General features: G+C 46.1%; 1 protein-coding gene across 2 annotated transcripts in view; it reads right to left on the bottom strand.

The window, feature by feature from the left end:
• Window positions 1-20510, bottom strand: part of LOC132568075 (tudor domain-containing protein 3-like) — a 102998-nt gene extending 82488 nt beyond the window's left edge. Inside the window, exons 1-6 of one of the 2 annotated variants that reach the window (XM_060233551.1) lie at window positions 20425-20510; window positions 16431-16492; window positions 10033-10193; window positions 6280-6421; window positions 1952-2023; window positions 147-296 (exon numbers count right to left, since the gene is read on the bottom strand). In XM_060233551.1, the coding sequence (XP_060089534.1) occupies window positions 147-296; window positions 1952-2023; window positions 6280-6421; window positions 10033-10106 (438 nt within the window). In that variant the 5' untranslated portion in view covers window positions 10107-10193; window positions 16431-16492; window positions 20425-20510. Of the gene's footprint in view, window positions 1-146; window positions 297-1951; window positions 2024-6279; window positions 6422-10032; window positions 10194-16430; window positions 16497-20424 lie in introns of both variants that reach the window. The other variant, XM_060233552.1, reaches the window with a different exon arrangement.
• Window positions 20511-21381: the final 871 nt, after the last annotated feature.

The raw sequence follows: 21381 nt of genomic DNA on the forward strand, positions 1-21381 counted from the left end.
CAATTTCAGATTTGTATTATTTCTATAAAGGTCTTCTTTGTTTTTTATCTTACTTGAATGTATTTACTGTAATACATTATTGTAATCTTCCTGTAAATAAAATATTAAGAAGTTTTTTTTTTAAAAGCCGCAGCCTTCGTTCTGACCTCTTTACTTTTGGCCACCTCCGCGATAGCAGCTGTCCGCTGTTTCTCGAACTCATCGTTGTCTCCAACGGGCTTGGCCACGCTCGCCACCTGCAAGGTTTTTCTCCGGTCCAGCTCCCGACTGTCCACTTGCTGCTGAGACGAGCATCTCTGGCGACAGGAAAAGCACCCAAAATTGGCAAGTTCTTCACAGATTTCTTCAGTTTGCTGTCTGTTTCCAGTCCACAGTGTACCCAGGTGACTAAACTAAGCCACGACCTATGCATGCCACAGGTATTTATTTCTAGACTGCCCCCCCACACGATGGGTATGCAAAATATTTTTAAACAATATGTTCATTTTAAAAGCTGTCGTTTTCTTGCACTCTGTGTGTGTGTTTTTGTGAGCATGTGCACATCTGGAAGTCATGACGGCTGCTGATGACCCCTACTGGGGCATGGAGGATGTTCAGAGAGGTGACTTGATACAGCCTGCCTTTGCCTCCCACTCCTGGTATTCCAAGGAGGTCGCCCATCCAAGCACTTGCCAGGCTGAGCCTATGCCTAAAGGCAGGATTGTTTTTGTCCTAATGTGCATCACCTTGCACTAATGCACATCATTTCCCCTGCTTTCATTTACTAAAAATGTGCATCACTAGTCTTCCTCCTTGGTTCTGGTGTTATTTATGTGTGTTTATTGAATTACTGTATTATTTCAAACATACTTTTAACTGTTCAAAAGCTTTAACTTTTGTGTTTATTGAATTGTGTATTATTTCAAACATATTTTTAACTGTTCAAAAGCTTTAAGGGGAGGGACGGTAGCTCAGTGGTAGAGCATCTGCTTGGTAAGCAGAAGGTCCCAGGTTCAATCCCTGGCATCTCCAAAAAAGGGTCCAGGCAAAGAGGTGTGAAAAACCTCAGCTTGAGACCCTGGAGAACCGCTGCCAGTCTGAGAAGACAATACTGACTTTGATGGACCGAGGGTCTGATTCAGTATAAGGCAGCTTCATATGTTCATCCTCTATATGACAGCCCTTCAAGTACTTGAAGATGGTGAAGTTTTGGGGAGGGAGGGTGGCTCAGTGGTAGAGCATCTGCTTGGGAAGCAGAAGGTCCCAGGTTCAATCCCTGGCATCTCCAAAAAAGGGTCCAGGCAAATAGGTGTGAAAAACCTCAGCTTGAGACCCTGGAGAGCCGCTGCCAGTCTGAGAAGACAATACTGACTTTGATGGACCAAAGGTCTGATTCAGTATAAGGCAGCTTCATATGTTCATCCTCTATATGACAGCCCTTCAAGTACTTGAAGATGGTGAAGTTTTGGGGAGGGAGGGTGGCTCAGTGGTAGAGCATCTGCTTGGGAAGCAGAAGGTCCCAGGTTCAATCCCCGGCATCTCCAAAAAAGGGTCCAGGCAAATAGGTGTGTAAAACCTCAGCTTGAGACCCTGAAGAGCTGCTGCCAGTCTGAGAAGACAATACTGACTTTGATGGACCGAGGGTCTGATTCAGTATAAGGCAGCTTCATGTGTTCATATGTTCAACTGTTCAAAAGTTTTAACTGTTCAAATGTTGCTGTTGGTGTTTTTTTTTTAATGTTCGCTGCCTTAGGGACCCTGCTTGGGTGAAAAGGCAGCATAGAAACGTTTTGAATAAATAAACAGAATCTCAGCTCAGTCACGTTTAGCTGCAGTGTGTCAAGTTCATTGAAACTCTGAACTTCACATCGCTAGACTTTTAGAAAGGACACATTTCGGATGTAATGAACAACAGTCGTTGCTTTAAAAGAGTACTTTACCCCCTTCTCCTCCCCTGAAAAACCCAGCATACCTGTCCGAATGGCACAAAGGGAGGCGGTCCGCCTTCTGTTCCTATGTTGCTTCTGTTGTGTTTTGACAAGCTCTGCAAAATGGAAACCGCGTGTTCACTCGCTGGTGCGGGGAGAGGAGGTAAGAAGCACAGGACCCAGCCCCATAGCAGGAGATCAGGAATGAAACATCTCCCTGCAACTACTTCCTCCATCTACCAACCTAATGGCCAACCAACAGTGATCAGTAGCCTGCGAGATCCGAACCCACTTCTCCAAGTTTCTTCTCTTTCCTTGTTGCAGAGGAACACAGCACCTTCAGGACAGTGAGGCACTTCCTGGCTGTTTTATTTCGTCCACATTACATACGCACGATGCAAGCCAAAATTCCACAGACGTACAATGAAGAGAGGCTGGACTAGGAGTGGCCAAACTGTGGCTCAAGAGCCACGTGTGGCTCTTCCACACATACTGTGTGGCTCTCGGAGGTCAAGGAGGAACTTAATGCAGGCTTTCTCGCAAGTAAGCTTGCTCAGCATCGGGGCCTCAGTCGACCCCTGAACACTGACGAATACATAGGTGAATATTTCCACCGGGTGTGAACTGGGGAAGGAGGGGGAAATAGGCCACCCCTGCTGTAGGCTGGTCCTCTTATTGAGCAGGGGGCTGGACTGGTCCCACCGCATCATGCAGTAAACTCGGTGTCGAGCTGAGCAGCCCTTGCTGCGCCACAAGCCAGCACGACAGGGCCACACAGTTCAACGATGCAACACAACGGGCATTATTAGATCACCCACCGCATCACCCAAGAAGCTGAACAGCCCCTCACACTGCTACAAGCCGGCATGGTAAAGGCCACACAGTTCAGTGATGCCAAAAAATGGGCATTATTAGATCACCTGCTGCATCATCCAGGAAACTGGGTATCAAGCTGAGCAGCCCCTGCTGGGCTACAAGCCAGCGGTTTATGGCCGCACAGTTCAGTGATGCAAAAAAAAAGAATTGGGCATTATTACTTCATCCGCTGCATCGTCCGAGACACATGACAAGTTGAGCAGCCCGCACTGCGCTACAAGCCAGCACGATAGGGCCACACAGTTAACTGATGATAACAATGGGCGTTATTAGATCACCCACTGTGGGACTGGCCAAACTGTGGCTTGGGAACCACACATGGCTCTTTCATTCATACTGTGTGGCTCCCCGAGGTCAAGGAGGAACTTAAGGCAGGCTTAGTCTCAAGTAAGTGTGCTTAGCATCGGGACCTCAGTCAGCCTCCTGGGTCTGACCCATACATAGGCGAATATTTCCACAGCGTGGGAAGTGGGGAAGGAGGGGGAAATAGGCAAGCTTGCAAGCTCTTCTCCTCCACTGCAGAGGTCGCCCAGAGACCTAGAGTGGGGAAAGAGAGTGCAGAGTTCTCCCATATATCTGTTCTCCCTGTGTATTTCTATAGTTGTGAAGTCTGTTTTATTCCACATTTGGCTTAAATAATGAGGATTTTCAAGGGAGGGTGCTGTATTCACTGGTGGTGTCAAAGCACTTTAAAAAAAATGGCACAAAATATCGATATAATTGTGTAGTGTTGTAATGATAATTTAAAAGGTTCTCTGAATTCCAGCACTCTTTAAAAAAATTTTTTTAAAGAAAGCCTCTTCCCTTGCAGAGATATACCTTTTTCTTTATATCTCTACACAGGGGTGGAATTCTAGCAGGAGCTGCTTTGCATATTAGGCCAAACACCCCTGATGCAGCCAATCCTCCGAGAGCTTACAAAAAAGAGCTTTGTAAGCTCTTGGGAGGATTGGCTACATCAGGGGTGTGTGGCCTAATATGCAAAGCAGCTCCTGCTAGAATTCCACCCCTGTCTCTACATGGGAAGGAGCTAAATGAAAGTTAGGTATTTGGAAAAACTGCTTAAACTATCATTGCAATACTATAGCGAATCGATACATTAGGGCCTTTTTAAACAAACAAACTTCTTAAACAAACAAAAAAAAACCCTGAAATCACTGTCTTTGCGGGGTGGGGTGGGGGGAGTAGTCTAACGATTATAATAGTCTGATCATCGCAAAGTGGACTGAAGGCAGGGGGGAGTGGGGCAGGACAAAGACAACTGAAAGAAACATTCCACACTAGATGAAAGCTAACTCAAAATCAACTTCCAAAAAAAGATTGGAGTAAAAGTGGTATCAAAAGAGTCAATAAAGAGGGGAAGGGAGCAAACAAACAAAAAGTGAAAACTAAGGGCACAAAATGCCTGCAGAAATTTGGGGGAGGCAAAACCAAAGAACTATGGGGCCAGAACCAATAGGGGGAAACCCCATGTGGAAAAGCCCGGAATTAGGAAGACAGCAGGCTACACAACTTTGCACAATACTATGTGTGTTTAACTGGCCGCATAAGGAGGCCGTTTAAACACATACACCACATGATACAGCTTCATATTCCGCCCCCACCCCCCACCCCAAAAGAAAACCTTGTCAGTAGCATACGATACAGGTGCTGTTTTCAATGCTGAGGAAACGATGGTGCTGAATTAGTTCTATGCCTCTAGTTTAGCTAAACTGCTATGACATCACCAGCCATGAAAAACTGCTCTCACGTATTCCGCTCATCCTTTGATTCAATGCTAATAACAATAGCATTTATCTAGAGCTCAGAACCCACTCAGCATTATCTCTGTCACTCTAATTAACACATTCCAACTGAAAACTAGGGAACTGGGGCTGAGAAAGGCAAACTAACCAAAGACCAACGAGTAAAGTTGGTCCCACCGGTTGCCTCCAGCAGAAATCTGGCGAGGGAACAATATACATGTCCTTAAAATGGCAGAGAAGCCATTTGAAATCGTTGTCATCAGGGTTCAGTCTTGGCTACTGTACTATATTAATCCTCAATACAGAGTTGTACGTCTCTGTGTATTCTTGGCTGTGATTACTTCCATGACGGCATGGATTCTCTCAACTGCTTTTGTGGAACTGCGGCATCCAGTCTCGCACTCCGAACATAATCGACTTTCGAGCCTCTTCCCCTAAATGTGGGATCTGCAGTTCCCCAACATACGCCTACCTAAAGCTTTAAGTTCATTCATTTCTAAGGGACAAGGAACGAAGGCAACGCTGAATAAAACAAGCTACAACCTGCAATTTTTTGTGACTGTTTGTGTACGGCTATTCTAGAGAACCTATTGGGACTGAATTATCTTCCCAATTTTTTCCACAAAATTCCACTGGAAGAAGGATTTCAAGTGAAATTAAGCCACTGATTGCACAGGCCCCGGAGAAATTATACAGAAATGACAAACAGTCTATACTCGTGGTCAGAAAAAGAAGGTTTTCTCAAGGTTCATATTCTACCTATCCAGGAGTGGAATTCTAGCAGGAGCTCCTTTGCATGTTAGGCCACACCTCCCTGAAGTAGCCAATCCTCCAAGAGCTTACAAAAAAAGAGCCTTGTAAGCTCTTGATTGGCTACATCAGGGGTGTGTGGCCTAATTTGCAAAGGAGCTCCTGCTAGAATTCCACTCCTGTACCTATCCCCTAGGAAAGCATTTACTGCAACTTAAGTTACTTTAGAACAGAGTAGGAGTCCAGTAGCACCTTTAAGACCAACGAAGTTTCATTCAGAATGTAAGCTTTCGTGTGCATGCAGACTTCTTCAGTGTCAAGCATCGATATTTCTCAGTAATCAAGCTTTTGTTCTTTAATCAAAAGTTGCTTTATTGTAAAACTCCATAGCTTGCCCAAGGATGACGTACACAGTATTGAATAGTAACTTATATGCACACTTCAAAAGGATAGGTTACAGATAACTTCAAAAGAATAACATAAAGATGCAAATTGAGTTGAGGGTTCAAAGGTTACTCACTAGTATCTCATTTATGACTAAGGAATGCCAGCTGATAAAAACATCTCCCTTTCTCACACATTCTCTGTGAGCTGGTAAGACCTGGCTGTGTGAATCTGGGGGAGAGGCACTCTATACCGTTAACATAAGGTTGCTCTAAACATCCTAGGTCCAGATGGATTTATTACGCAACCTTTGGTTAGAAGGAGAAAACGGGGGGGGGGGGAGCAAGAGGGGTGTTCTGCTTTGTATCTGGCTTGTCTGCTAAACACCTTTAGAAATAGCATATAGAAATAGCATGCTTGACATTCAGGCGGTCTTAAAGTTGCTACTTGACTCCTACTCCTAAGTTACTTTAGTCATTACAACGTAGCACAGCCAACTGCGCTAACTCCACCTAACCACAACGCTGCCCCCATCATTTTAAGACACCCAACGAACAATTGGCAACTCAGTTAGCATTCAGATAACTGTGGGGGGGGGGGGAAGCAGGTTACCTCACCCTTTGCAACTCCCACTTTTCTATAAGATGTTCCACTTCACCTCCAAGAATCACCGTGTTGCTGTCGTCGAGGAGGAGGAAGCCGTTTTTCACTTCCACGACTCCCAGCAGTTTAATTTTTGTTCCGGGAGGAGTGTTCAGGCTGAAAGCAGAAATGGAGAAGCCCGCTCGTTTGCTGTCAGATCAAGAGAACGAAATAACAAACTGTCTTGTTTCACTTATGCCGTCCTGTCTCGCATGCATTCAGTAACAACTCATTCATTACCCGCTGCAGATCAAATCCCTTTTCAAAGCTGTGAAAAGCACTCTCCGATATCACCGTAAAGAACTTACTGGAATAACGCAGGGCATCTATCTGAATTTTAAAGCACAGACACTGGTCATGAAGTGAACCACCGTCCACCGTAGCTTTATGCAAGCAGAATCGCAAGCATCCATCTCTACGCCGCTTGAAGGTGCTACTTGACTCCTACTCCTAAGTTACTTTAGTCATTACAACGTGGGGAGGGACGGTGGCTCAGTGGTAGAGCATTTGCTTGGGAAGCAGAAGGTCCCAGGTTCAATCCGTGGCATCTCCAAAAAAGGGTCCAGGCAAATAGGTGTGAAAAAACCTCAGCTTGAGACCCTGGAGAGCCGCTGCCAGTCTGAGAAGACAAGACTGACTTTGATGGACCAAAGGTCTGATTCAGTATAAGGCAGCTTCACATGTTTATATATGTTCATATGTCTAAGGGGAGAGACGGTGGCTCAGTGGTAGAGCATCTGCTTGGGAAGCAGAAGGTCCCAGGTTCAATCCCCGGCATCTCCAAAAAAGGGTCCAGGCAAATAGGTGTGGAAAAACCTCAGCTTGAGACCCTGGAGAGCCGCTGCCAGTCTGAGAAGACAATACTGACTTTGATGGACCGAGGGTCTGATTCAGTATAAGGCAGCTTCATATGTTCATATGTTGAAACACACCTTGAAAGCATGTTTTGCAGGACACTTCTAATCAAGGGCAACCATTACTTCACACCAAACATCTGTAAACATAGAATGCAGCTATGAGGATGCAGGATGTACAAAACTTCACTTATGGTACCAGACACCAGCCGTTATTCTCATCCAGGGGTGGCCAAACTTGCTTAACGTAAGAGCCACATAGAATAAATGTCAGATGTTTGAGAGCCGCAAGACACGAATGTCAGATGTCAGAGCCGCAAGACACGAATGTCAGATGTCTGAGAGCCGCAAGACACGAATGTCAGATGTCTGAGAGCCGCAAGACACGAACGTCAGATGTCTGAGAGCCGCAAGACACGAATGTCAGATGTCTGAGAGCCGCAAGACACGAACGTCAGATGTCTGAGAGCCGCAAGACACGAATGTCAGATGTCTGAGAGCCGCAAGACACGAATGTCAGATGTTTGAGAGCAGCAGGACGGAAGGAAGGAAGGAAGGAAATAGATGGGGAGGTAGAAAGAAAGCAGGTTTAAATGCATTTCCCAAGCTGCCAGCTGGCACGGCTTGAAGAAGTGATTGAAAGAGGCAGATGCCTTCTCCACGCCAGGCAGTGGGGGTTTCGAGAGCCACACCATATGTATGAAAGAGCCACATGTGGCTCCCGAGCCACAGTTTGGCCACCCCTGTATCTGTCAAACTGACTCAATCGATTGGGGGAGGGGGGAGAGAGAGCTTCCAGACCTTCCCAAAATCACCATGATTCAGAGAAGCCACAAGACGCATCTAGACGAGATCCCCAGGCCCACCTTGGGGACATGCTGCCATTTTGTAGCAGTGAGTTCCCACAGGGAACTCCTTTTAGCAGTGTCATGATCCTAGGCCTGGTGAGGCCTACAGGCTCCAGGGAAGCCTATGTTCTAGTAGCTATAGGGCCTACATTTCCCAGCATCCCTTCTGTTTCTCTAATTGGCTGGGCAGCAGTTTCAAAAGGAAAACTTGCTCAGTGGAGACCGGAGGGATGGCACCTTGGAGGAAGGAAATAAGAGGCCCAGATCGAGAGGAAGCGGTATCTCTCTGAAAAGGCTGCAGCAGAAGGGTTCCCTCACCCAAGAGGTGATGAATCTGTTGGGAAAAGGCTGCAGCAGAAGGGTTCCCTCATCACCAAGAGGTGATGAATCTGTTGGGAAAAGGCTGCAGCAGAAGGGTTCCCTCACCCAAGAGGTGATGAATCTGTTGGGAAAAGGCTGCAGCAGAAGGGTTCCCTCACCCAAGAGGTGATGAATCTGTTGGGAAAAGGCTGCAGCAGAAGGGTTCCCTCACCCAAGAGGTGATGAATCTGTTGGGAAAAGGCTGCAGCAGAAGGGTTCCCTCACCCAAGAGGTGATGAATCTGTTGGGAAAAGGCTGCAGCAGAAGGGTTCCCTCATCACCAAGAGGTGATGAATCTGTTGGGAACGTTATAGGGCTGTTATTTTGTTTGTATCACCTTTACTGTTTCTACCTTTCACTGTTGTACTAATAATTTAAACTCACTTGTTTATTCTTGGGCAATTACAACAAAATTATTGTTATATTGCCTGGGTCGTGTCTCTTTGGACTTTGGTCACAGACAGAGGTACTTGATAAGGATGACGGGTTGGGTGGGTGCCCTGAGCCCTCCCAGACTGACCCGTACCAAACAGGTGGCAACAACCAGAAGGCCCTCCCTGATCCCCTAACTGTGACAAGGAGGCTTGGTTCTGGCAGGACCACTGTGGGAGAGGGAACTGCCAAGGATCCCTCAAGAACACCTGGGTGACTCTATGGTCTCTGACAACAGGGCTCATATATGCTGTCCATCACTAGAGCCAGTTTGGTGTAGTGCGCTGATTCTTGTCTGGGAGAACCGGGTTTGATTCCCCGCTCCTCCACTTGCACCTGCTGGAATGGCCTTGGGTCAGCCATAACTCTTCAACGAGTTGTCCTTGAAAGGGCAGCTGCTGTGAGAGCTCTCTCAGCCCCACCTACCTCACAGGGTGTCTGTTGCGGGGGGAGAAGATACAGGAGATTGTATGCCACTCTGAGACTCCGAGATTCACTTGGTGCTTGGGGAGGGGCAACAGTGGGAGGGCTTCTGGTGTCCTGGCCCCACTGGTGGATGTCCTGATGGCACTTGGTTTTTTTAACCACTGTGTGACACAAAGTGTTTGACTGGATGGGCCACTGGCCTGATCCAGCATATCTTCCTATGTTCTTATTCAGAGTATAGGGCAGGATATAAATCCAATATCATCATCTTCTTCTTCTCTAGACTAGGAACCCAAGCTTATCAGCAGACAGATTTTGCTATTGGTTAGTGGCCTTTCCTGTTTCTGCAGCCTATATACAGAATCTCATTTATTACTAATTACTGACTTTACCCGCAGAGAGATTCCTCAGTCCAACCAGGTGGGTTCTCAACTGTTACCCAGTGTCAAATTTCAGACCATTAAATGTGCATTGTAAATGTGTTACACAGTTAATTGAGAAAGAGCTCTAGATATAGATTAAGACATTCTCAGCAACTCTCTACTTAGTTAGAATACCATAAAATGCTATTAAAACATTCCTGCATTTTCTATGCAAAGAACCCTATAGATGCCACATGACGGGAAGGGATTTTTTAAATATATTACCTGGAAAATACTTCAGAAACAGGGAAGATGAAAGGTAGAATTTTTTTTTCATTGGTTTTTTCTTAACAGCTTAAACTCACACCTGTTCTGGATATCTGGCTGCACGGGGAGAGACTCATGACATGCAAAGCGACCCCAAGCCAAAAATCAGCACTATTTACCTTATTTTTGACATGTAATTATATTCTATTGCTGTGCAGCTCGTGTGCCCATCCGTCATCTGCAAACGCAGCATTCTTGGAGAAGCCTGAGATTCTTCATTATCCTTTGGTGCAGCTATATTGCGGATTTTTTGGATCTGCAGGACACAGGGACCTTCTAGCTGCAAAAAGGAAGACAAAATTTTGTTTTAATTATAATTAGCATTTTAAGTTTGTTTTTGCAGCAGCCATGGATGTTGGTCCTGGCAAGCAAGCATTTCTGAATTAAAAGAGACACACACACTTTCGGTTAGAACTCAAGTTTTTCTCAGTTCAGTGTAGCGGTTAAATGTACGGACTCTTATCTGGGAGAACCGGGTTTGATTTTCCACTAACATAAGAACATAAGAGAAGCCATGTTGGATCAGGCCAATGGCCCCTCCAGTCCAACACTCTGGGTCACAGAAAGACATAAGAGAAGCCATGTTGGATCAGGCCAATGGCCCACCAAGTCCAACACTCTGTGTCACATAAGAACATAAGAGAAGCCATGTTGGATCAGGCCAATGGCCCCTCCAGTCCAACCCTCTGTGTCACAGAAGGACATAAGAGAAGCTCGTTTGGATCAGGCCAATGGCCCATCCAGTCCACCACTCTGGGTCACAGAAAGACATAAGAGAAGCCATGTTGGATCAGGCCAATGGCCTACCAAGTCCAACCCTCTGTGTCACATAAGAGAAGCCCTGTTGGATCAGGCCAGTGACCCATCCAGTCCAACACTCTGTGTCACATAAAAACATAAGAGAAACCATGTTGGATCAAGCCAATGGCCCATCCAGTCCAACCCTCTGTGTCACAGAAGAACATAAGAGAAGCCATGTTGGATCAGGCCAATGGCTCATCCAGTCCAACACTCTGTGTCACATAAGAACATAAGAGAAGCCATGTTGGATCAGGCCAATGGCCCATCCAATCCAACCCTCTATGTCACATAAGAACATAAGAGAAGCCATGTTGGATCAGGCCAATGGCCCATCCAGTCCAACACTCTGTGTCACATAAGAGAAGCCATGTTGGATCAGGCCAATGGACCATCCAATCCAACCCTCTATGTCACATAAGAACATAAGAGAAGCCATGTTGGATCAGGCCAATGGCTCATCCAGTCCAACACTCTGTGTCACACAGTGGCCAAAAAACCCAAGTGCCATCAAGAAGTCCACCAGTGGGGCTAGAAGTCCTTCCACTGTGCCCCCCCCCCCCGGCCAAACACAAGAATACAGAGCATCACTGCCCCAGACAGAGTTCCAACAATACGCTGTGGCTAATAGACACTGATGGACCTCTGCTCCATATGCTTATCCAGTCCCCTCTTGAAGTTGGCTATGCTTGTAGCCGCCACCACCTCCTGCGGCAGTGAATTCCACATATTAATCACCCTTTGGGTGAAGAAGTACTTCCTTTTATGAGTTCTAATCCAACTGCTCAGCAATTTCACTGAACGCCCACGAGTTCTTGTATTGTGAGAAAGGGAGAAAAGTACTTCTCTCTCTACCCTCTCCATCCCATGCATAATCTTGTAAACCTCTATCATGTCACGCCGCAACCGATGTTTCTCCAAGGTGAAGGAGATTGTGAGTCACTCTGAGATTCGGAGTGGAGGGCAGGACACAAATCCAATGTCATTGTCGTCTTCTTCATTACCAGAATACCACTTTATCTAGGCAAGTGATGGCATCCTCACTTGGGAATCTTCGCAGGACCAAGAACATTTGATTTTGCAAAGCAGTGAGACGTCTTAGCCTTTGGCTCGATTACCGCAGCCTAGCAACTTTTTAAAAAATCAGAATTTCAACTCTGGAATATTAGTGACAGCCTTCTCCATCCAAGTATATACATTCCACCTGCGAATTAAAAGGGTATTTGATGCCTTCTGGCAAGCACCACCAGTACATCCTTATAACCCACTTGCTGATGGAGTTCTTTACTCACAAGGATAAACATATGAAGAGGAAGATGATGATGATGATATTGGATTTATACCCGGCCCTTCACTCTGAATCGCAGAGTCTCAGAGTGGCTGACAATCTCCTTTACCTTCTTCCCCCTCAACGGACACCCTGTGAGGTGGGTGGGGTTGAGAGAGTTCTCGCAGAAGCTGTCCTTTCAAGGACAACCTCTGCAGGGGCTATGGTTGACCCAATCCCATTCCAGCGGCTACAAGTGGAGTGGTGGGGAATCAAACCCGATTCTCCCAGAAAAGAGTCTGCGCACTTAAGGTTTGAGACCCACAAGGAGGGAGGGAGGAAGATGGGGAGGGATGGAGAGGTGGAAATAAAGCAACTTTAACTTTAAATGCATTCTCCAAGCCGCCAGCTGACTTGGTTTGGATAAGAACATAAGAGAAGCCATGTTGGATCAGGCCAACGGCCCATCAAGTCCAACACTCTGTGTCACACAGTGGCAAAAAAATTTATATACACACATACACTGTGGCTAATAGCCACTGATGGACCTGTGCTCCATGTTTTTATCTAAACCCTTCTTGAAGATGGCTATACTTGTGGCCGCCACCACCTCCTGTGGCAGTGAATTCCACATGTTAATCACCCTTTGGGTGAAGAAGTACTTCCTTTTATCCGTTTTAACCTGTCTGCTCAGCAATTTCATCGAATGCCCACGAGTTCTTGTATTGTGAGAAAGGGAGAAAAGTACTTCTTTCTCTACTTTCTCCATCCCATGCATTATCTTGTAAACCTCTATCATGTCACCCCGCAGTCGACGTTTCTCCAAGCTAAAGAGTCCCAAGCGTTTCAACCTTTCTTCATAGGGAAAGTGCTCCAGCCCCTTAATCATTCTAGTTGCCCTTCTCTGCACTTTCTCCAATGCTATAATATCCTTTTTGAGGTGCGGCAACCAGAACTGCACACAGTACTCGAAATGAGACCGCACCATCGATTTATACAGGGGCATTATGATACTGGCTGATTTGTTTTCAATTCCCTTCCTAATAATTCCCAGCATGGCGTTGGCCTTTTTTATTGCAAACGCACACTGTCTTGACATTTTCAGTGAGTTATCTACCACGACCCCAAGATCTCTCTCTTGGTCCGTCTCTGCCAGTTCACACCCCATCAACTTGTATTTGTAGTTGGGATTCTTGGCCCCAATGTGCATTACTTTGCACTTGGCCACATTGAACCGCATCTGCCACGTTGACGCCCACTCACCCAGCCTTTAAGTTATTTAAAGACACAAGTGCTTTCTCCAAGCCAGCTGACAGGGCAGTGGGGGTTTCAAAAGCCACACAATATGTGCGAAAGAGCCACGTGTGGTTCCGAGCCACAGTTTGGCCACCCCTGGATTATACTGTCAAAAACTCTGCTGGTACTCGAGATACTACTGGACTCTTTACTCTAAAAACCAAAGAGAATCATTTGATCCAGACCATACCCTTAACCCACAGTAACATTTCATTTAAAAAAAAAATCAATTCCCCACATTTCATTAAAAATAACTGCAGCACAAGATGGCCAGCATTAGCTGTGGACTGCACGTTAGACAAAATAATCCAACAGTAAATTCCACAGAAACGTGCTAATGGCACTCAGCTTGAGTTAGGTCTAAAGTGTAAACACTTGGAAAATGCATCAGATTTCCTTTTTAAATGTAACAACAACAATGGTTTCTACAGATGAGATGTTTTAATCCTATTTGCAGAAATATATTGCTTTACAGGGAAAATACAATTAGTATTTGTCTTCAAAAGTAATCGCACGCAGCCATCTTGTGGCTGAAGACTGTTAAGACATTTTTCTTAAAAATCCCTGAAGACACATTCTATCGTTATTCAGCCAACTCTTTTGTGTAAAAAAACAAAATAGTAGTATACATGTTGTGGACCTAGTGCTGCAAAAGCTGTATATCCCAATATTCTTTGTGTGGCAGAGCAAAAGCATATAGAGTCAAAGGGGAAAAAAAGGATCTCTAACTGGCCAATAAGGGTTAAGAACATAAGAGAAGCCATGTTGGATCAGACCAATGGCCCATTTAGTCCAACACTCTGTGTCACACAGTGTATACACACACACACACACACATACTGTGGCTAATAGCCACTGATGGACCCCTGCTCCATATTTTTATCCAACCCCCTCTTGAAGCTGGCTATGCTTGTAGCTGCCACCACCTCCTGTGGCAGTGAATTCCACATGTTAATCACCCTTTCGGTGAAGAAGTACTTCCTTTTATCTGTTTTAACCTGACTGTTCAGCAATTTCATTGAATGCCCACGAGTTCTTGTATAGTGAGAAAGGGAGAAAAGTACTTCTTTCTCTACCTTCTCCATCCCATGCATAATCTTGTAAACCTCTATCATGTCACCCCGCAGTCGACGTTTCTCCAAGCTAAAGAGCCCCAAGCGTTTTAACCTTTCTTCATGGGGAAAGTGTTCCAAACCTTTAATCATTCTAGTTGCCCTTTTCTGGACTTTCTCCAGTGCTATAATATCCTTTTTGAGGTGCGGTGACCGGAACTGTACACAGGGCATTCAAATCTAAACACAAGTCAGATTCATTGGCAGTTGGGTCTAATTCCTGTATTATGTGCAATTGTGCACGTCGCTTTAACACCCTGTGCATTTGCCATTATTTCAGACCATGTAAACCAACTGTCAGTTTGTGAATCACTATAACATTATCACACTGGATCTGCAGCAAGCCTGGCTGCAAAATTAGGAAATAGCCTATAGTTATGGCATTTTGTCAGGTATTCAAGTTGGATAAGACCATAAGAGAAGCCATGGTGGATCAGGCCAAAGGCCCATCCAGTCCAACCTTCTGTCACAGTGGCCAAAAAAACCCAAGTAACGTCAGGAGGTCCACCAGTGGGGCCAGAACACCAGAAGCCCTCCCACTGTTGCCCCTCCCAAGCACCAATCAATTCTGTGAATGACACAAACTACGGACCAAATACTCCTTAGAGCGGGGGTGTCGAACTCATTTGTAATGAGGGTCGGATCTGACATAAATGAGACCTTGTTGGGCCGGGCCATGTCGGGCTGGGCCATGTGTGTATCTCTTTAAGATTAGGTAGCAGAGATATAAATTTTATAAGGAACACAGATAAACACAAACATATATTTTTTTAAACATTTAAAACATGCTTAAAACATTAGCACTCAATGGTCTTAAAGACGCTTTCTTTCTATCTCTCTCAAGGGATCCAGGGAACTAGGCAAAGGAACCTCTCTCTGGCTCTCTCCTTCCTTCCCCAGGTGACCAGAAGAGGGAGGAGTCTCATCCAACAGAAGCTTGGTTCAGTAGCTCTGCTGTGCAATTGAGAGAGCCTGGCAAGGCAAGCTCTGCCTTCCCCCCTTCCTCTCCGAGGGAGGAGCCTCAGTCAATGGACAAAACAGAGGTTTTTCTCCCTAGCTCCTGTGTGATTGAACAAGGCTAGCAAAGCAAGCTGTGATGCAGAAGGAAGCAAGAGAGACGGAGAAGGAAGCAAATGACAGTCAGTTGCTCGGGGGCCTGATAGGAGCCTTCCGGAGGCCTGATTTGGCCCCCAAACTGCATATTCGACACCCCTGCCTTAGAGGCAGTAACTGACTGTTTTACCATTTTACCCACTGACTGAGGAGACTTTGTCTCAACATCATCCGACATACCAACATATGTTAAAGATACCCATACTATCTGACGAAGAGAGCCAGTTGACTCATGAAAGCTCACACCCAGGGGTTGTTTTGTAGAAACCTAGGTGGTGAAGCTCGTCCAGGGATTGTATGCAGCTGCACCTACTATTCAATGGAAAAGGAGGTGGAACTCTCAGAAGGAGGAGGTGGAACTCTCAGAGAGGTTCAGGAGCTGTGTTCCTGTGAGCTCCCACTGAATCCGAGGCCTGCTCACCCCCGCCCCCCCAAATTTTTTTGTCGATCTTGAAGGTGCCACTGGGCTCAAATCTAGCTGTTCTGCTGCAAAGCAACCCAGCTGCCCTCTGAGTATCCTGTTTTATGTTTTGTTTCATAGGTCACTTTCTATACGTCGCAGGATAAAATGTTTTCCCCAAAGGCCTTTAAGCAGGGGGTGAAGAAAACCAAGGCAACATGTAAACCATGTCCAGCGATTCCAAGACCCACGTTGTTTCTTTGTTGGGTTTTATTTCTTTTATTTACTTCATTTATACCCCGGGGGGGGGCCTTCCAGCTCAAGGTTGACTCAGCCTTCCGAGGTCAGCAAAATGAGTCCCCAGCTTGCTGGGGAGAAAGCATAGGTGACTGGGGAAGGCAAACCACCCCGTAAAAAGTCTGCCGTGAAAATGTTGTGATGTGACGTCACCTCAGAGTCGGAAACGACTCGGTGCTTGCCCAGGAGATTACCTTTACCTTCTTAAGGCAGAGCAGCAAACAATATCCTTACCTTTTCCACTTTTCCACCATTGATGTCACTCGGGAGGAATTTCTTGCCAGTGGCTCTTAAATCTGTCTGAAGTTTAAAAACAGGTTATATGTGAGTACTGATTTCTAACACAGGCTTCCTTCGTGGGGCGGGGGGGGGAGGGGAACCAGAGCGGGGATGCAATTTCAAAATAACGAGGTTGCGTGCTATTTCTCGGTGAGCCACACTGGTAACGGTACATCACTAGGAATCAGCCGGGCGTGATCAAGCCTGTGTTTCTCAAATCTGTTCCAGCATTTTAAACAGGTTCGATATTTTACACAACTTAAAAACATTCTCCAAAACGCAATGACGCTTCAGCAAAACTCATCTAGTAACGAGCTTTGCTAAGGCATCATTGAATTCGCAAAAGATGGCTTGTCTTCAGGTCAAGTCTGCACACAGCTGCTTCCCAAGCCGAGGTTGCCTGCAGACGCTATTTTGCTTTCAGAGGTACACGGGTTAGCTGCAGAAGTAATGGTATAGGGGAGGGACGGTGGCTCAGTAGTAGAGCATCTGCTTGGTAAGCAGAAGGTCCCAGGTTCAATCCCCGGCATCTCCAACTAACAAGGGTCCAGGCAAGTAGGCGTGAAAAACCTCAGCTGGAGACCCTGGAGAGCCACTGCTGGTCAGGGGAGGGACAGTGGCTTAGTGCTAGAGCATCTGCTGGGTAAGCAGAAGGTCCCAGGTTCAATCCCTGGCATCTCCAAAAAAGGGTCCAGGCAAATAGGTGTAAAAAACCTCAGCTTGAGACCCTGGAGAGGAGCTGCCAGTCTGAGTAGACAATACTGACTTTGATGGATCCAGGGTCTGATTCAGTAAAAGGCAGCTTCATATGTTCATATATGTTCATATAATGTATTGCTCTCATTTGGATCCAGACTGCTATAGCAATGTCTTAAATTCAAAACAGCAGATCTGACACCAGAGATATCACTCTTGTTTATTCTGGACTAGGGCATAAAGCTAGGAGGAGGGCACTGGGCAGTCCGTGTATCCACAATACTGTTGAGAAACTTGATTATCATGAAACAAAAAACAAGCATGCATGTAGAAGAATCGTGCACAAAGCACACTGGGAAGCTACAGGGTTCAGTTCACAGTGCTCCGTGTACAAGCAGAAACCTGACGGCTCTTGCAACTGCGAGGCGGGGGGGGGGGGGGGGTCCTGACCTGGATGGCCTGGGTCAACCCAATCTTCTCCTATCTCAGAAGCCGAGTCAGGCCAGCCCTGGTCAGTATCTAGAAATAAACCACCAAGGAATTCTAGGACTGTGACACAGAGCCCAGCAATGACAAACCACCTCTGACATCTCTGACTTTGGGGGGAAAAAAGAAAACACGGGCCACCATAAGTCACCTGTGACTTGACAGCAAAAAAAAAAAAGCAGGGGGGGGGAGGTGCTGTTCATTTCTCTTCAGTAGCATCCTACTGTAGGATGGGTCTTGCAGAAAACCTCCTACGACAGATGGGTTTTTCAGTCTGCTCAGACCTTCCTCAACAACCTCCTTTATGCTTCGGCACAAAAGAGACATGTGGAGAAGACACCCCCCCCCCCCCAGGAACACCACAAGGGGAGAGTCAGAGGTCTGGGTTTTCTGACTGCGGACATTTAGGCTGGATCATGTAGCTCTGGAGGGCCCCAAATCCTTGAGAACAGCTTTACCAAAGTGGCAAAGGATGGTTCCTCCCTCCAAAGAAGGGGGGGAGGGATGCCCCTTTAGATCTCAGCTATGTTAACCAAGGAAGACTGAGCAGGGGCTTCAGAGTGTTAGCCCCAGACTGCCTTCTCCTTGTATAAGAAGAAGAATACTCCAGATCTATACCCCGCCCTTCTCTCTGAATCAGAGACTCAGAGCAGTTTACAATCTCCTAGATCTTCTCCCTCCTCAACAGACACCCTTGTGAGATGGGTGGGGCTAAGAGTGCTCTTACAGCAGCTGCCCTTCCAAGGACAACTCCTATGAGAGCTATGGCTGACCCAAGGCCATTCCAGCAGCTGCAAGTGGAGGAGTGGGGAATCAAACCCGGTTCTTCCAGATAAGAGTCCATACACTTAACAACTACACCAAACTGGCTCTGCCAAGTATACCCCCTAACAACATAGTCAGCTTATCCTGTCCTGCAAGCCTTGTGAAGATAAATGCACCAGCTTTAAGGATCAGTTTCTGCTGAAAGAAATCTTTGAAATTAAAGCAAGAACCAAAAACCTAAACACCAGGTGCGAATAAGCTTGCACGGTAGTAACTTTGGATTTTGCTTCAAATTTCTGATCAGATACTGACCGATTAGATAATATGCCACAATTAATTCCTGTAAGAACTCCTTGGGTGATACCAGGGCTTTTTTTGTAGCAGGAGCTCCTTTGCATATTAGGCCAAACCACCCTGATGTAGCCAATCCTCCAAGAGCTTACAGGGCTCTTATTCCAGGGCCTGCTGTAAGCTCCAGGAGGATTGGCTCATCAGGGGTGAGGAGTTCTTGCTAAAAAAAGGAGTTCTTGCTAAAAACAACAACAAGAAAACCCTGGAGAAGCTGTTAGCGATCGGAATACAGAAAGAGCCTGTTCTGTCAAGAGCTTAATATGCCCCCTTTTTTAATGGAAAAAATACTCTGAAATGTTACATTTCACTATTGTCTGCTTTTAAGAATATCGCAGCAGAAACAATTACCTCTACTTGCATCCCTGAATAAAACACCTATTATAGTGCAACCACAGATTTTATAGGTTCTACACTTGATTAATCTATTGTACAAAAAAAGGACAAAGAGTATACAGAAATTTACAAGAAACGCTTTTTAAAAATGTTAAAAAGCATAATCCTGCAAAACTGTATTAGGCCTTACTTCGCAACACTATCTTCACAGACTTTCTCTCAGTATAAGCCAATTTCTGTGATCCTGTTTGGTCTTTCAACTTGACAAATACTTCTTTCCTTTACAAAAGCTGACTTTTCTACAGTCTGTGCACTATGACTGTGGCCATTAAAAACCAGGCAGTAAATAATTAGGGAGAGGTACGAACCGGGAAAATTCAGTCTGGTTCATGCCATGCCCAGTTTGCGAACCACTAACTGCCACGAACTTTAAGCCACCAAACGAACCAGTTTGGTTTGCAAGGTTCGTAATGCAGTAACAACGGCCTGCACCCCGGCGTGCTAGAGGCACAAACTTGCAAGGGATCTCTGGCTGACTCTCTTCTACCTGCCCTCAAGATTAGTGAGGACTGGATTTACAGGTTCCAAGTTACGGACCCTCAAAGGTGCCCTCAAGAAAGTGTTTTCTGCGTAAATGGCAGGTGGCCGTTTTAACAGATGCCAGTTCAGGAGCACACACAGCAGATGCTGTGCAAGCTAGAAAGATTAAAGTCACATGGGAATTCTCCCAGATGCCCCCCCCCCCCACTTTGCTTTGAAGTTTGGTAAACAGAGCAGAGATAGTCTGTCTGGAAATGTATTCATTCACTAATAGCCCAAACCACCATGAACTGCTTGGAAGTTCATGGAAAGTTCATGCCAGTTGACCTGCCACAAACTGAAGCTTGTGAACCTTAAACTAGCCAAAATTTATTACGAACTTTAGTTCATGAGCTGGTTCATGCCCATCCCTGTAAGTAATTGCCCGGATATGGCTAACTGATGTGCTCAGAGGAGATGTATGTAGATTCATCAGATTTTTAAAACTCTGAGCTCATTTTGTTCCTTTTAAGAAACCAACTCAACTCCATTTCTCATACAGAAATGTTATGGCTTCCACTCTGCCCCCCTGGTTAAACGAATACAGGAACAAACGTTTCACTTTTCGTTATGAACTTCCTCTCTTCTTGCTTGCTGCTGCTTCTTTTCTTGTAACGATTTTACAAGAACACGGATATTTGAGAGTCATTTTTTTTTTATCACGCAAATCCACCTCCGCCACAGCCAGTTAAAATTTACTTTTTAAAATCATTCCTGGAATTTCCCAGCTGGTACCTACATTAAGTGCAATCAGGATAACGTCGTTTATGTTGAATTTGTCAGATGAGTTTGTGCATGCCTCGATCCCTTCGTCCGATAAGTACCTGTCAAAAGAAAACATGTACGTTTAGTGCAACCAAGAGACGTCCCCCAATCCTTCTTCCATCGCCTACAACAATAGGAAACTAAGAAATTTTAAAAAAACTTGCAGTAGCAGCCCTAGTAGCCCAGACCAGCCCAATCTCATCAGAGCTCAGAAACTAAGCAGGGCGGTAACTGGATGGAAGATCGCTAAGGAAGGTCAGGGCCAGCCCTACGGTACCTGGCGGCCCAGGCAAACCTGGCGGCCCTAGGGCACCTGGTGGACAAGCACGGTGGACAAGAGACAGGGAGGAGGTGGGGCAGGCAAGCTAAGGGCGAGGGGAAGGTGCAGGGAGGCAGAGGAAGAGGAAAAGCGATGGGGAGGAGGCTGGGCGGACAAGCTACGGGAGAAGGGAAGGCATGGGGAGGCAGAAGAAGAGGAAAAGTGATGGGGAGGCCGGGTGGACAAGCTACAGGTGAGGGGAAGGTGTGGGGTATAGGGAGAGCCGATTTCGGCGCCCCCACACTGCTGGCACCCTAGGCAAGTGGGAGGGCCAGATCTGGTCAAGTGAATATGCAGAGGAATTCAATGGAAACCACTTCTGCTCATCTCTTGCCTTGAAAACTTCAGGAGGCAGAACTTCATTGGGTCTCCATGAGTAGTGCTGCGATTCAATGGCAAACGACTTACTTAAGGAAACTTGTAGCTCTGCTAAGGTCACTCTCCATCCTAGGCTATTAATTTTGACTATCTATCCCCAAGAAGCAGGCGCTGGGGACGACAGAGGAGAATGACTTCTGCCTTTAGGGGCCACTTCTGCATATCCAGAAATCGTTTGGATAGTCATTACTGGAAACAGAATGCTGGGTTAAAGTGGACCTGGGTCAGATCTAG

The sequence above is a fragment of the Heteronotia binoei genome, chromosome 3 (genome assembly GCF_032191835.1).
Source record: "Heteronotia binoei isolate CCM8104 ecotype False Entrance Well chromosome 3, APGP_CSIRO_Hbin_v1, whole genome shotgun sequence".
Taxonomy (NCBI): domain Eukaryota; kingdom Metazoa; phylum Chordata; class Lepidosauria; order Squamata; family Gekkonidae; genus Heteronotia; species Heteronotia binoei.